The 17,442-nt window shown below is 39.9% G+C and overlaps 1 protein-coding gene and 1 long non-coding RNA gene across 5 annotated transcripts in view; one reads left to right on the top strand and one right to left on the bottom strand.

The window, feature by feature from the left end:
* Window positions 1-17,442, top strand: part of SYT10 (synaptotagmin 10) — a 187,750-nt gene that overhangs the window by 75,376 nt on the left and 94,932 nt on the right. Inside the window, exon 1 of one of the 4 annotated variants that reach the window (XM_081591567.1) lies at window positions 10,654-14,560. The exons of 2 other annotated variants lie outside the window; for them this stretch is intronic. In XM_081591567.1, the coding sequence (XP_081447693.1) occupies window positions 14,410-14,560 (151 nt within the window). In that variant the 5' untranslated portion in view covers window positions 10,654-14,409. Of the gene's footprint in view, window positions 1-10,653; window positions 14,561-15,791; window positions 15,909-17,442 lie in introns of those variants that run through there. One more of the 4 variants, XM_081591568.1, reaches the window with a different exon arrangement.
* LOC145546001 (uncharacterized) lies at window positions 11,600-14,834 on the bottom strand. Its single transcript, XR_014082403.1, has 4 exons — window positions 14,693-14,834; window positions 13,886-14,060; window positions 13,036-13,086; window positions 11,600-11,843 (listed from the first exon to the last, which is right to left on the bottom strand). It is a non-coding gene; the product is annotated as an uncharacterized LOC145546001 (long non-coding RNA).

Consider the following 17,442-nt stretch of genomic DNA (forward strand, 5'->3'; position numbering starts at 1 on the left):
CAAGAGGATGCTGGAACCTATCAGAAAAAGATATTCCACATCCAAAAATAAAGAAGAAGCCACAGTGAGATGGTAGGAGGGATTGAATCATGATAAAATCAAATCCCATACCCTTTGGGTAGGTGACCCACAAACTGGAGAACAATAATAACAACAAAGTTCTCCCACTGTTGTGAAGGTTCTGAAGCCCACGTCAAGGTTCCCAGACTGGAGATCTGGCAAAGGGATTGGGAATCCTCAGGGAATCTGGCCTTGAAGGCCAGGGAGATTTGATTAGAGTACTTTCACAGGATTGGGTTAAACAGAGACTCCAGTCTTGGAGGGCACAAATAATACCTTGCATGCTCAAGGTCCAGAGGAAAGGAGCGGTGACCTCACAGGAGACTGGACCAAAACTACCTGTTTGTGTTGGAGGGCGTCCTGTGGAGGTGTGGGTTGGCAGGGGCTCACCACAAGGACTGGGACACTAGCAGCATCAAGCCAGGAAGGTCCCCCTTGGTGTAAATCTTCCTGGAGTTAGCCATTAACCGTACCGTAGAGCCTGCAGACTCCAGGGTTGGGTCACTTCAGGCCAAACAATTACCAGAGAGGGAGTGCAACCCCACCCATCAGCAGATAATTGTATTAAAACTTTACTGAGCAAGGCCTTGTCCACCAGAGCAAGACCTAGTTTTTCCCACCACTAGTTCCTCACATAATGAAGCTCATACAAGCCTCTTAGCCTCCTCCATCAGAGGGAAAACAGAAGAAGCAAGATGCACAGTTCCACAGCAACTAAAACAAAAACTATATTACAGCAACTAAAAAAAAATTAATTAGTATGAAAAAGCAGAAAGTTATGTCCCTGATGAAGGTACAAGATAAAACCCCAGAAAAGCAACTAAAAGAAATGGAGATAGGCAAATTTCCAGAAAAAGAATTCAGAACAATGATAGAGAAGATGATTCAGGATCTCAAAAAATGAATAGAGGCAAAGACTGAGAAATGCAAGAAATGTTTACCAAGACATACAAGAACTAAAGAACAAACAAAAAGAGAGGAATAATATACTAGAAGAAATCCAAAACAGAATAACTGAGGCAGAAGAATAGATAAATGACCTGGAGAACAGAACGGTGGAAACAACTGCCACAAACAGACTATAGAAAAAAGAATGAAAAGAAATGAAGGTACCCTAAGACACCCCTGGGACAACATTAAATGAGCCAATATTCACATTATAGGAGTCTCACAAGGAGAAGAGAGAGAGAAAGGACCTGAGAAAATATTTGAAGAGTTAATAGCTGAAAACTTCCCTAACATGGGAAAGAAAATAGTCAACCAAGTTCAGGAAGTGCAGAGAGCCTCAGACAGGATAAACCTAGAGAGAAACACACCAAGACACATAGCAATCAAACTGACAAAAATTAAACAGAAATAAAATATTAAAAGCAACAAGGGAAAAATGACAAATAACATATAAGAGAACTCCGATCAGGCTATCAGCTAATTTCTCACCAGAAACTCTGCAAGGCAGGAGGGAATGGCACAATATATTTACAGTGATGAAAAGGAAGAACCTACAACCAAGAATACTGTACCTAGAAAGACTCTCATCCAGGTTTGATGGAGAAATCAAAAGCTTTCCAGACAAGCAAAAGTTAAGAGAATTCAGCACCACCAACCCAGCTTTACAGAAAATATTAAAGGAACTTCTTTAGGCAAGAAACACAGAGAAGGAAAAGACCTAGAGAAAGTAAACCCAAAACAATTAAGAAAATGGTACAGGATCATAAATATCAATAATTACCTTAAATGTAAATGCACCAACAAAAAGACAAGGACTGGCTGGGCAGATGAAAACATGTGCATGTATGCACTTCCACTTACCACATCACTCTGCTTGACCCCCTCAACTTGTATTTAATTATTTTACATTGTTAAGTTAATCATGCTTGCATTGTAGCTTGCAATTATAATTATATTTTATTTTTTGTCTGGCTACTGATGGTGAAAACTGATAAACATCTTTTACTATTGTCATTGAAAGTGAAAGTCGCTCAATTATATCCGACTCTTTGCGACCCCATGGACCATACAGTCCATGGAATTCTCCAGGCCAGAATACTGGAGTGGTTAGCCTTTCCTTTCTCCAGGGGATCTTCCCAATCCAGGGATCGAACCCAGGTCTCCCGCATTGTAGGTGGATTCTTTACCAGCTGAGCCACAAGGGAAGCCCAGGAATACTGGAGAGAGTAGCCTATCTCTTCTCCAGTGGATCTTCCCAACCCAGGAATCAAACCGGGGTCTCCTGCACTGCAGGTGGACTCTTTACCAACTGAGCTATGAGGGAAGCCCAATTATTGTCGTTAGGTTACTGTTACTCACTTAATAATATTGTATTGTGATTGGTCAACAAAAAAAATAATAGAACACTGTATCATTTAAAATCCAGATTCATGTCAGAATTATCTTGAAATTTTTTGAAAAATACTAATGTCCAAGTATAGCTTTTTTTTTCTCCAGAACTCCAGATACATTTCTAATGAGCAGTCATGTTTAAAAACAACTGGAGTATATGATGATCTTTTACTTTTACCAAATTTGTTTCAATTTTTCTATTTCATATTCAGTGATCCCACTTCATTTAGTTTATGTTTTCCAATTTCTCCATCTCTTCTTTTCTTTTTGATATTCTTTCTCAAGCCTTTACCAAGGTAGGAGATAAGATTTTGTATACATATATATAAATAATATATATAATATATAGGAAAAGTTATGAATTTTAGCCTAACTAAAAAAGTTATGAAATTTTGATTCTACTTGTTTGACTAAGTATGAATAGCATAGAGAATGCTAGATTTCTAATTTAAAAAATAGATATGCAACAAACAACAAAGGTTAACTACATAACACAAGAAACTATAGTCAATATTATGCAATAATCTATAACGAAAAATAATTTCAAAAATAATATGTGTATATGTATAACTGAATCAACTAGCTGTGAATGTGAAACATTGTAAGCCAACTATACTTCAATAAAATATATTTATTAAGAAAAAACCTTTTAGACAAGTGAATTAAGAAAAATAAAAATCCAAATGAAATTAACTCTGTTGTGGAAACACAACAGTAGGAATAATAATGGGCCAGGCACAGCATAAACAAGTACTAGGAAAATTATTTTCAGAATTTTCTTCAGTCATTACAGTTCAGTCACTCATTTGTGTCCAACTCTTTGCCACCTCATGGACTGTAGCACACCAGGCTTCCCTGTCCATCACCAACTTCTGACCTTGTTCAAATTCATGTCCATTGAGTCGGTGATGCCATCCAACCATCTCATTCTCTGTCATTCCCTTCTCCTCCTGCCTTCAATCTTTCCCAGCAGCAGGGTCTTTTCCAATGATTTAGTTCTTCGCATCAGGTGGCCAAGGTATGGAGTTTCAGCTTCAGCATCAGTCCTTCCAATGAATATTCAAGGTTGATTTCCATTTGGACTGACTGGTTGGATCTCCTTGGAATCCAAGGGATTCTCAAGAGTCTTCTCCAAAACCATAGCTCAAAAACATCAGTTCTTTGCCGCTCAGCTTTCTTTATAGTCAAACTCTGACATCCATACATGACTACTGGAAAAACAATAGCTTTGACTGGACAGACCTTTGTCAACCAAGTAATGTCTCTGCTTTTCAATATACTGTCCAGGTTGGTCATAGCTTTTCTTTCAAGGAGCAAGCCTCTTTTAATTTTATGGCTGCAGTCACCATCTGCAGTGATTTTGGAGCCCAAGAAAATAGTCTGTCACTGTTTAAAGTGTTTCTCCATCTACTTGCCATGAAGTGATGGGACTGGATGCCATGATCTTAGTTTTTTGAGTGTTGAGTTTTAAGCCAGCTTTTCACTCTCCTCTTTCACTTTCATCAAGAGGCTCTTTAGTTCCTCTTGACTTTCTTGCATAAGGTTCATGTCATCTGTGTATCTGAGGTTATTGATATTTATCCTGGCAATCTTGATTCCAGCTTGTGCTTCATCCAGCCCAGCATATCACATAATATACTCTGCATACAAGTTAAATAGGCAAGGTGATAATATACAGACACGACATACTCCTTTCCCAATTTGGAACCAGTCTGTTGTTCCATGTCCAATTCTAACTGTTGCTTCTTCACCTGCATACAGATTTCTCAGCAAGCAGGTTAGATGGTATGCTATTCCCATCTCTTGAAGAATTTTCCACAGTTTGTTGTGATCCACACAGTCAAAGGCTTTGGTATAATCCATAAAGCAGAAGCTAATATTTTTCTGAAATTCTCTTGCTTTTTCTATGATCCAACGGATGTTGGCAATTTGATCTCTGGTTCCTCTGCCTTTTCTAAATCCATCTTGAACATTTGGAAGTTCACAGTTCACGTACTGTTGAAGCCTGGCTTGGAGAATTTTGGGCATTACTTTGCTAGTGTGTGAGATGAGTGCAATTGTGCAGTAGCTTGGACATTCTTTGGCATTTCCCATCTTTGGGACTGGAAAGAAAACTGACCTTTTACAGTCCTGTGGCCATTGCTGAGCTTTCCAAATTTGCTTACTTCATAGTATTTAACGCTGAAATCAAACATAAAACTGTCACAGTACCTGGGACCAGTTCCTCTAGGAGAGCACATGAGCTGCTTCAGAATAACAACATTGGCAGGTCTCTACTGCTGCAGGCACTCCCTGGTACATTCCAGTTGTAGCTGCCATACCTGTCTCTCTCCCGAGCCCAACTGAGAAAATGAGCCCTAATAAACCTCAGTCCTTGCCCCCTCTTGTATGGGCGGGCAACAGACACAGGAGGGAGGCATACAAGCAGAGTCAAGCCCAAAACCAAAGTGGAACACCAGGGGATGTGTAATTGAAAAAGTGGAATAGAATTGGCTCCTGCAACCACAGGTGCCCTGGATGAAATCTCCATAATAAGGCTGAGATTGTGGTCATTGGGAACAACTGTAGACTCTAGGACAAAGTACAAACTGGAGTAAGGCCAGATCTGAGCCTGAGCTGACTCCAAAACACCCACAACAGGTCCAGAGACCTTCCTAGAAACATTGGAGTACTTTCTAAATAGGCAGATTGGGTGATGCTTGCTGTGTGGAGAGGTCAGTGAAGGAGTAAGGAGGCCATTCATCTTACTACCACTCTCTCTGTATATAATTTTCTTCTCCTTCTCTTTTCTTTTTTTCTTTATCATACAGTTCTAATGTGGTTCTTTATTATTTCTTTAATTGTTAATTTCCCCCTTTAAAAAATAATCTTATTTTAAAATAAACATACTTTATTTTATATTCTTTTCTATTTTTGTAATACTATTTAATTATATTCATTTTTCCCATATTATTGATTTTGTATTTTTGCTAGTGTAAGCTTTAGTATTTATTTTAAATTATGTCTTGGTTGCTCTCTCCTTTTTTTATTCCTGCTTTTACTCATTTTTTTTTTTCATTTTTTTCACTCTTCTCTTTATAAGCATGTGAGTTTCTTAGGGTGTTCTTGGCTGTTGAATGTTGCTTTCACCATTAGTCTTGGGGTTTTGTCTTCTGTGCTGTGTGGGTTATGAAGTATTGGTGTGACAATAAGTTGTTGGGCCTGAACTTTCAAGGAGGGAGACTGGAGTCCAGGACATTGGACCACCAGAGCATTCCCAACCCAATGGAACATTAATTGGTGAGAGCTCTCCCAAAGGCCTCCATCTCAACACTAAGACCAAGCTCCATTCAAAGGCCAGCAAGCTACACTGTTGGACACTTCATGCCAAACCTTCAGCAAAACAGGAACACAAGCCTGCTCATTAGAAAACAGACTGCACAAAGTGATACCACGCCCATACAAACCACAAAACTATACTGAACATGGCACTGCCTTTTAAAAGACAAGATCCATGGAGAAGGCAATGGCAACCCACTCCAGTACTCTTGCCTGGAAAATCCCATGGATGGAGGAGCCTGGCGGGCTGCAGTCCATGGGGTCGCTAAGAGTCAGACACGACCGAGTGACTTCACTTTCACTTTTCACTTGCTCGCATTGGAGAAGGAAATGGCAACCCACTCCAATGTTCTTGCCTGGAGAATCCCAGGGACGGGGGAGCCTGGTGTGCTGCCGTCTGTGGGGTTGCACAGAGTCAGACACGACTGAAGCGACTTAGCAGTAGTAGCAGCAAGCCATCATCAGTGTCTAACACTTCAGTTCTATGGGTGCTGGGCACTGGGTCCTGGCAGGGATGGACCGGGACCAGCGAGGGAGGCTGGAAGATGCCAATGGCTAATGTGGCAGACTGGCCAGGGAGGCTGGGCTGTTTACCCTGGAGACCTGGCCAGTCTCAGGGCCGGGAGCAGGGTTATCTTCAGAGCCCCCAGTGACTGGTTTTAGTCATCTCAGGTTTGTTAGTTCACTCATCTCTACTAAAGGATTTTTTGGAGTAAAAAAAAAAAAAAAGACAAGATCCAGCTCCATCCACCAGATCATAGGAACAAGTCCTCAAACTTCACAAGGAACTGGTCCAACCTCTGCCATGGGGGAGAGACCTCACAAATAAGAGGAACTATGACTTGTCCAGCCTGCAGAAAGAAGACCCCAAGCAAAGTAAACTAAACAAAATGAAAAGACAGAAACATACAGCAGATGAAAGAGTATGGTAAAAGTCCACAAGATCAAATAAAAGGAGGGGAAATAGGCAGTCTACTTGAAAAAGAATTCATAGAAATGGTAGTAAAGATGATCAAAAATCTTAGAATAAAATGGAGACATAAATAAATAGAATGAAGGCATGGATCGAGTAGATGCAAGAAATGCTTAACAACGAGGAGATATTTGAAGAGATTATAGTCAAACACTTCCCTAAAGTGGGACAGGAAATAGCCACCCAAGTCCAGGAAGCCCAGAGAGATCCATACAAGTTGAACTCAAAAAGAAACATGCCAAGACACATATTAATCAAACCAACAAAAATTAAACACAAAAAAATAAATATTAAAAACAGCAAGGGAAAAGCAAAAAAGAAATACAAGGGGATCTCCATAAGGCTAACAGCTTATATTTCAACAGAAACTCTGCAAGGCTAGAAGGGAGTGGCAGGATATACTTAAAGTGATGAAAGGGAAAAATCTACAACCAAGATTACTCTATCCAGCAAGTATCTCATTTAGATTTGAAGGCAAAATAAAAAGTTTTACAGACAAGTAAAAGTTATAAGAATTCAGCACCACCAAATCAGCTTACACCAGGAAACAAATGCTAAAGAAACTTCCCTAGATAGGAAGCAAAGAGAAAGAAAAGGTCTAAAAACAAACAAGCAAACAAACAAAAAACAAAACCCAAAACAATAAAGTAAATGGAAACAGGATCATACATATCAATAATTACCTTAAATGGAACTGGTCCAATCAAAAGACACAGTTTGGCTAAATGGACACAAAAACAACAGCTGTCTACAAGGGGATACACTTCAGACCTAGGGACACATACTGATTGAAAGTGAGGGGCTAGAAAATATTATTTCATGCAAATGGAAATCGAAAGAAAGCAGGAGTAGCAATCCTCATATCAGATAAAATGACTTTAAAATAAAAAATATTATGAGAGACAAAAGAAGGACACCACCTAATGATCAATAGATCAATCCCAGAAGCATATATAACAATTATAAACATATATGCATCCAACATAGGAGTACACCAATACATAACACAAATGGTACCAACTATTATAGTGGAAATTGACAGAAACACAATAAAAGAGGGAGATTTCACCAACCCACTCACACCAATGAACAGATCATCCAGACAGAAAATTAATAAGGAAACACAAGCATTAAATGCTGCATTGAACCCGCCAGAGCTGATTGATCTCTATAGGACATTTCATCCAAACAGTATGTTTCACTTTTTTCCTAAAGTGCACATGAGACATTGTTCATGGTCACATCAAGTCTTGATCTTGCATCACATCAAGTCTTGGTAAATTTTTTAAAAAATGAAATCATTTCAAGTATCTTTTCCTACCACAGTACTATAAGATTAGGTATCAAGTAGAGGCGGGAAAAGTCTGTAACAAACAAATGGAGGCTAAACAATACACTTCTGAATAACCAACCTGTCACTGAAGAAATCAAAAAGAAAATCAAAATATACCTAGAAATAAATGATAATGAAAACACAACAACTCAATATCTATGGATGAAATAAAAGCAGTGCTGAAAGAGATGTTTATGGCAGTACAAGCCTACCTCAAGAAACAAGAGATGCAACAAATTCTGACACCTAAAACAACAGAAAATGAACAAAACCCCCCCCCAAAGTTAGTAGAAGGAAAGAAATCATAAAGATCAGAGCAGAAATAAATGAAAAAGAAAAAGGTGGACAATAGCAATGATCAATAAAACTAAAAGCTGGTTCTTTGAGAGGATAAAGAAAATTGACAAACCACTAGCCAGGCTTATCAAGAAAAAAAGGAAGAAGACTCAAATCAATAAAACTAGAAATGAAAAAAGAGAAGTTACTAGAGACAACACAGGAATACAAAGGATCATAAGAAGTTACTATGAACAACTATGTGCCAATAAAATGGATAACCAGGAAGAAATGGACAAATTCTTAGAAAAGTATGACCTTCCAAAACTGAACAAGGCAGAAATAGAAAACATGAGCAGACTAATCATAAGCATGGAAATCGGAAGTGTATTGAAAAATCTTCCAACAAAGAAAGCCCCAGGGCCAGATGATTTCATAGGTGAATTCTATCAAAAGTTTAGAGAAGGACTAACACTTATCCTACTCAAAACTTTGCAAAAAATTGCAGAGGAAGGAAAACTCCCAAGCTCATTCTACAAGGGCACCATCATTCTGATATCAAGCCAGACAAAGATACCACAAAGGAAATTCCAGGCCAATATCACTGATGAACATTGATGCAAAAATCCTCAACAAAATTCTAGCAAACAGAACCCAACAACAGATTAAAAGTTTATGCATCATGACCATGTGGGTTTTATCCCAGGCATATATATCCAAATATATGCAAGGCATGCATATATTGCATTCAGTATATGGAAATCAAACAATGTAATGCACCATATTAAAAAATGAAAGATAAAAATCATATGATCATCTTAGTAGATGGAGAGAAAGCTTTCAACAAAATTCAATACCCATTTATAATAAAAACACTTCAGAAAATAGGCATAGAAGGAACGTACCTCAACATAATAAAAGTCATACATGACAAACCCACAGCAAACATTCTCAACAGTGAAAAACTTAAAGCATTTCCTCTAAGATCAGGAACCAGACAAGAGTGCTCACTCTCACCACTATTATTCAATATAGTTTTGGAAATCCTAGACATAGCAATCAGAGAAGAAAAGGAAATAAAAGGAATCCAGGTTGGAAAAGAAGAAGCAAAACTCTCACTGTTTGCAGATGACATGACACTATATACATATAAAAAACCCTAAAGATGCCACCAGAAAATTAGTAGAGCTAATTAATGACTATAGTAAGGTTGTAAGCTATAAAATTAATACACAGAAATCCCTTGCATTCCTATACACTAAAAATGAAAAACCAGAAAGAGAAATTAAGTAAACAATTCCATTCTCCATTAAAACAAAAAAGAATAAAATATCTAGGAATAACCTACCTAAAGAGAAAAAAAAGACCTGTATTCAGAAAACCATAAGACACTGGTGAAAGAAATCAAAGATGACACAAACAGATGGAGAGATATGCTGTGCTCTTGGAATGGAAAAATCAATACTGTGAAAATGACTATACTCCCCAAAGGAAGGGCAATCCCTATCAAATTACCAATGGCCTTTTTCACAGAACTAGAACAAATAATTTCACAATTTGTATGGAAATATAAGACCCCAAATAGTCAAAGCAGTCTTGAGAAAAGAAAAACAGAGGAATCAACTTTCCTGACTTCAAACTATACTACAAATCTACAATCATCAAGACAGTATGGCACTGGCGCAAAAACAGAAATATAAATCAATAGAACAAGATGGAAAGCCCAGAGACAAACCCATGCACCTATGGGCACCTTATCTTTGACAAATGAGGCAAGAATATACAATGGAGAAAAGAGTCTTTTCAATAAGAGGTGCTGGGAAAACTGGACAGATACCTGTAAAGGAATTAAATTAGAACACTTTCTAACATCATACACAAAAATTAACTCAAAATGGATTAAAGACTTAAATGTAAGGCCACAAACTGTAAAGCTATTAGAGGAAAACATAGGCAGTATATTAATGCATATATATGGAATCTTGAAAAATGATATTGATAAGCCTATTTGCAAGGAAGGAAGGGAGATGCAGTCATAGAGAACAGACTTGTGGACATGGTGATAGAAGGAAAGAGTGGTATAAATCAAAAAAGTAGGATCAATTATATATACACTGCCATGTGTAAAGTAGAGAGCTTGTGAAAAATTGCTGTATAACACATGGAGCCCAGCCTGGTGTTCTTTGATGACCTAGAAGTGTAGGATATAGGGGGTGAAGAGAGAGGCTAAAGAGGGAGGTGAAAAAGCAAAAATGTTAGTTGCTTAGCCATGTCTGACTTTTTGTGACCCCATGGACTGTAGCCCACCAGGCTCCTCTGTCCATGGAATTTTCTGGGCAAGAATACTGGAGTGGGTTGGCAGTTCCTTCTCCAGGAGATCCTCCTGACTCAGGGATCAAACCCAGGTCTTCTGCATTGCAGGCAGATTCTTTACTGTCTGAGCCATCAGGGAAGCACTGAAGAGGGAAGTGATATATGCATAATTTTGGTTGATTTGCGTTGTTGTACAGCAGAAACCAACACAACAGTATAAAGCAATTTTTTTCCAATTAAAAAATAAATTAATCAAATTAGAAAAAAAAGAAACTGGAAAAAATCCATAAGAGGGTCATCAGAGAGCCATACTGCCTTACTCTACAAAAGCAAGTAGAGCCTCTAAATAGTATAAAATCACTGATTTAGACATCCCACACAACAACTCATGTAGTAAATATGAAAACAGCATTGCTTTGAGGTCATTTCATATGGATCTCTCTGTTTAAGTGTGGAGGACTGGAGGGCAAGGATAATTGGAAAGAGACTTATTAAAATGTATTACTTATGAAACTGAGCAGGACCCTGAGGGGCCTTCCTGAGTACAGAATCCCCTCTATGCCCCCATTTCTTGTTTGTAGAAAAAAAAGGCTTTAGTCTTCAAAATCTTTACTGAGCTTCAAAGAGTAGGCTCAAGCAGTTGGTGATTAGGACAACAGAGTCATTAAACTCTTAATTCTTCCTGAAGGGATATAGATACAATTTAATGCATATCTTTGAGCTTTTGTGTAGAAACTAAGACCCCACCGAGGTGGAGAATGGTGACTACATGCTAACTACACACATGTAGGCCCCAGACTGGAGCCGGAAGATTGAGGTTTCCCAAACATCACCCTATTATCTCACCACCAACCTGTTACTAAGTCCAAACTCACTCTGCTCACCACATGACAGGTCACTAAATCCAAAAGACTAGATGTTGAGGTAAGAAATATAACTTTACTTGGAAAGTTGTCTGACCAAGAAGATGGCAGACTAATATCTCAAAATAACCTTTTTATTGGAATGAACCCAGTATCTTTTACAGAAAGGAGAGGGGGAAGCAGTGAAAAAGTGAAGTAAAAAGTCATTAACCCTGTAGATATTTTCAGAATGACCAATCTCAGGGGGGGAAAAGAAATTCTTCCTTCCTGTAGCCATCCACAGGTGAGCAGGGTCCTGAACAAAGGCACTTTGGTTTAACATTCAGACAGAGGGCCAGAGTTTCCCAAAGCAGGCCATTATGTATGACTATAATAACAAAAGCAACAAAAAGCAAAGATTAAAGTCAAAGAAACAGATCCAACATGGAGTCAAAATTGGCTCTTCCCTATCAACCAATCAGAAGAATGTCCACAGTTCTTTCCTAACACTGTTTTAAAAACTTGCTTGAAAGCCATTTGAGCATAATCTGCCTGTTCTTCTTGCTTAATGCCCAAATAAATCCTAACTTTGCTGCAAACAACCACTGTCAGAGTTTGGCTTTCTATAATATGGGCACCAGAGCACTTATTTAATAACAGCTTCAAACATAGTAGATATTCAAGGTTTCTTGAATTGACGGTGAAATTATTTCTTTAGTCAATCTGATCTAAAAACAACCCAGATCGATGTGCGTAAAAACAAAAAGCAAATGAAGCCAGCAGATTATACTTTGTCTTAATTCATGAAAGAAAAAAATAGTCCTTAGTTATACTGATTGTCCTATGAATCGGGTTAAAATGATTCAACTAATATATGTTCCCTACTGGGATGCTATGCCAAATGCTTACCCTAAGCTTTACTATAGTGTCCTTACAGAACAAGTAATTTGTCACAAACTGTGGAATGGTTTAAAATAAAACTACCTATTCTTTGGGAGCAAAACCTGCTACCCCAAAATGTCTCTTGGGCACACAGATTATTTTGAGCTGAAAACAACACCCAAAAGACTCAGGAAGAAATTTTGACAGTCCTTCTAGCTGCCTAAAGAATGCAGCTAGAGTTGTTCCAGGAAGGGAGCTATCATCAAAGAAAACTATTGTATGAACTAGATGTGTAGACTGGGAGAAACCTAGCAAAATCTGTTTGTTAAAATTCTCATTGTCTCCTATTGTCTCTGTATGGCAGAATAAACATTTGTTTACCAAGCATCTGCTTTTCCATCTCCTTGTGAATTGTCTTCCACCCCTCTGAGGTACCAAACCGATACCCCCAACGTCCTCTTTTGTCTTTAGTTGAAGAGGGCATTTAAGGTAAGGGCTTCAGCCATTTTGGTGAGTCACTCATTTTTTTCTGAGTCTCTCCCATTGTACATTACTATTTTTTTTTCTCCTGTTGATCTTTCTCACATCAATTTAATTCTTAGACCACCCTGAAGAATCAAGATGGGTAGAGGGAAATTTCTTCCTCCTCAACATGAACAAATTCAGGATATTTCACTTCTAAAATAAAGAATCCTTACCTAACAAAAGTTAAATCAATCTTCAGATTATAATATGGAATCAAACTCTGCCTGAAAACAATTTAAAAGCAAGGTAAATTTATTTCCTATAACCTTGTGGCACATGTTTATTAACATTATTTTGTAGCTTTAGCTCCATTCATTTGCATTAGAGAATTATAAGAGTCTAAACCCTTCAATCAGCCCTTTGACTTAGTTAAAGCCCTGAAAGCAATTTCCTCAGGTTAAGCAATCTGTGTGACAGATTTGAACTTAACCCTTTTCCCCTTTAACACCTGTGGCTTGTCTTCTTCAGTACTTAAGTCACTTGAAAGAGTGATAAAGGAGGTCAGGTTATGCAATCTCAATTGCCAAGTGCATATTAATGGACAAAATTCAAACTGAATATTAATACAAGTAACATATTTTGTTTTGTGGTCTCTTAAATTTAGTAAAAAAATTTAAATAGCGATGAGCAACTTTGCCTATTCACGTTATTTATGCATAAAGAAAAACTGAGCTGGGTAAACGGTAAATGCACCTCATGGAGAATTTTACTATTAGTAGTAAAAAGAGCTCTTGGGTTGAATATTCTGTTTCTAAACAATCATAGTTAGAAATCAAAAAGAAAAAAGAAGTCATTTCTAAAATGTTTTCCTGGGTTGTCTTTTTTTCTTTCTGTAGACGTCTGGTTTGATCGCTCATCTATTAGGTATTTCAATTTAACTTTTTCAGTTTGTTTTCAGTTGGCATGATCTTTAAAAAAAAAAAAGTATTATAGAATCAGAGCGCATCCGTAATCAAGAGGAGTTTTGGTAGGGGGATACGGAGGCTGGGAAAGCTACCCAGAAAACCAAGATTTCTCACCGACCTGCGCGCCAGAAGAGCATCCCTGGCCTCAGCAGGAAAACCCAGCAAGGGCTCCAGGCAGCGCCTCCTCCGTTGTCTCTCGCTTCCCCCGGTGACTAGAGAAGGGGTCACCAGACCCGCGCCAGGCTGCGATTGGACGCGCCGTCGTCAGGCACCCTCCAGAAACACAAACGCTTCTGCAAGTGAAGGGCTTTAGGTTTTTTACGTCTCCCCCCGCTCCCCTCCGCTCTCCATGCCAGGTCTCTCTGGCTTGCTTGGGCTCGTTCGCGCGGCGTGAGAGTTAGCAAAAACCTCGCTGCCGCCTCCGCCTGGCTCTCATTCCCGCCCCAGCCTGTCCACCTTTTCTGGAGCCCTCTGCTCCCGTCATGGGGCCAACTTGGGGCTCCTAAGAGTTGTCGCCTCTTAGCTGCGCGCTCTTGGGCCCAAGTCTCCGAGGGCGGGATATGGCTTAGGGCGCTAGAAGGGTCAGCACAGAGGTAACTGGAAGGGGAACGAACGGCTATCTGGGAGAAACGAGGCCAAACGATGAGTTTCCATAAGGAGGACGGAGTGAGCAGCCTGTGCCAAAAGGCGCTGCACATCGTCACGGAGCTGTGCTTCGCGGGCCAGGTGGAGTGGGAGAAATGCTCGAGTATCTTCCCCCCTGACGGGGGCAGCCAAGGCGGAAGTAACACAGGTAATTGGGGAGGGCTCCGCTCGCGACCTCGCAATCCTTGGGGACTCTGCGCTCTCGGCTCTAAGCTCCTGGGTCCTGCGCCTTCCGCGCGGCGCGGGGGCTTCTTTAGGACGCCTAGCCTTCCTATCTTGCCTCTCTCTCTCCTTTGGTTAGCTCCTGGCGACTTCCAGTGTGGACTGTTCGGATTTGTCTTCTTGCCTCCATCTGTCTGGCTTTTTCCACTTCTCTGGTCCGCTTCGAACCCGCTGCCGCCGTTTCTCGCTCCAAGTCTCCTGTATACTCTTTCTCTGAGCTCTCCAACGCCTCCCATCTCGCTCCCAGAGAGGAGAGGCGAGCGCGGGCAGCGGCGTTCAGACCGTTAGCTGAGCGCTGCCCGCGGGGGCCATTTGCCACTGGGACTCTGGCTGCCCTCGCTTTAGTCCCGCAGGTGGCGGGTTGAGGCTGGGGAAGGGGTCAGGCCGAAGAATACGTACTTAAATGCAAAAAAAACCTCCTTGGAAATGGGGCTGCGTTGGTCCCCGAGAACAGAAAGGAGCCCAGTAGGGGTAACCCGCAACCAATGCCATGTTTGTATTTGACAGTGTGCAAAACCCTTTAATACATATGACATTTTAGGGCTTCTTTACAACGTTGAGCCAACAGCGGGGATGATCAACCCCATATTTCGAGGCAACAAGTAAGGCTTAGAGGACAGACAGATTTAAGTGGAAGAAGGAAAGGTTTATAAATCCTTTCTACACAGGCGCTCATACAGCCCTTAAAACAGGCATCCTCTCTGCCCCGTCAACAAACTTGGGGGAAAAAAACGGGGTGGGATGGAGGAAGCACACGGACCTTTAGAAATATGAAGGTAGAAAGAAGTCTCAGGTAACAGATTTTTTTTTTGCTAAAGGGATGTGGAGCATAACAGAGCCACTCAGGGGTGATGCTTGAGGGGAAAAGATTTGTAACCACCTGTGCTGTGATTAGTTTGTGTAGCCTATTGTGCCATTGATGGGGTCTAGCTGGATTCCTGGAGTTGCGGGGCGAGTAGTTTTAAGAGTGCTATGGGAGAGAGTCCACGTAGTTTCGGGAGATGAACACAGGCTTGGGGATTTTCGTTATCGGGCTGGAAGGTTGTCATGCCTTCTGTAGGGTTTGTTTCTTTCCTTTTACTAGCCTGTCATTTTAGTCTTCTGGCGGGACCTCGTGGGTTGAGGGTAGTCAGGGCAACAGATGAGAGCTGGACCTTAGCTCAGCGTGGAACGTTAACAGTGGAGAACCCTGTATGCTGGGAAGGAGACAGGGAAAGCACAGTTAGTGGGCTCCCCATCCACTACCACCAAAGACAAAGAGAGAAAGGATGGAGGTGGGGAACAAATGTGTTTTAACCTTTACAGTACCATTATTTAAGTGAAATATTTGTACTTTTAAAAATTCTCTGATCATGGCAACAGGAACCAAGAGAGGTTTCTGTCTGCCCTTGGCAGAACCTGAGGAGATGTTGCTACTTGAGTCCTGGAGAGGAATGATACCTAATTGCTACTGTACATATGCTGTAAACATAGACATTTTGTGAATTTTAATAAATACAGCAGAGTCTTTTCCATTTGTTCCTCAGGTGTTATATTCCTAGGAGTGTGTGAAATTCAACTACTAGTTGAAGGCACTGGCTGAATATTGCATATATGCTTGTCTTGTGTATAGTTGCTCAGCATGAGGTAAACACTCAAAATAATTTGAACTTAAAGTCTTCTGTGGTAATTGGATAAGCTGCTCTGAAATGTCTGATGATACACATGCTAAAGAAGAGATGGAAGTGCAGTGAAAGAAATGAGAGTATTTAAAAGATCTGAACTTTGGTCATTTAATAGTTGATGCAGTGGATAAAACTACTGATTTCCACTCCACCTCCAACCCCACCCCTTGTGATCATACAACACATAGTGGTTTTCTGGGCCTCAGATTGGCTGGTAATGAGGAAAATCTGAAGACTGGAAGCCAAATACTAGCTTTTAAATCTTTTTAAATACATAATTATGGCCTTCATGCGGGCTTTCCAGGTGACTCAGTGGGTAAAGAACCTGCCTGCAGTGAAAGAGATGCTGGAGACATGGGTTCGATTCCTGGGTCAGGAAGATCCCCTGGAGGAGGGCACAGCAACCCACTCCAGTATTTTTGCCATGGAGAATCCCATGGACAGAGGAGCCTGGTGGGCTGCAGTCCTTAGGTCTCAAAGAGTCGGACATAACTGAAGCAACCTAGCTCAGCACAGCTTAAGGTAAAACACAACATATGAATTTTAGAAAGGATTTTGAACTTGTTCTAAGCATTATAGGAAGAAATTGTAATCCTAATTCTTTTCGGATTTGTGCCTGGGAACAAAAGTGGAGCAAAACAAAGTCTCAAACAATTACATGGGTATTTTTCTGCCCTTATGGGAAAATATGTACTGTTTACATTGGGTATTCAATTTAATATATGAATATTTATTGAATGGTTACCACTAAAAAAGACATCCTACTAGGTTGTGTATGAGATATAAAGATACAGAAGCTTGTTTTAAAATCCATTTGTAAATCCATGCAACAATTAAAGGTAAAATAATCTGCAAATAAGCTCCTAATACTAATAGATATCTATGAAATGGATCAAAGATTAATTATCAGATCTTTAGCTATATTAATTAGCTACTCAGCCTCACCTTGTTCTTTATAGTAGATTTTCTTATGCACTTGTTCTAGTAGGTGATTCTCTACTCACTGTTTGTTTAATGAGAAACACATTATGGTAAGAGTATATGGACATTGAATAGAATGGTGTTTTTTTACTTTCAGCACTGCCCAGATGGTGCCAGTTATTCTAAGGTTGCAATGACAATTGCAAGCTTCCAGATTGTGTGT

The sequence above is a fragment of the Giraffa tippelskirchi genome, chromosome 4 (assembly GCF_054371585.1).
Source record: "Giraffa tippelskirchi isolate mGirTip1 chromosome 4, T2T-mGirTip1v1.2.pri, whole genome shotgun sequence".
Classification (NCBI taxonomy): domain Eukaryota; kingdom Metazoa; phylum Chordata; class Mammalia; order Artiodactyla; family Giraffidae; genus Giraffa; species Giraffa tippelskirchi.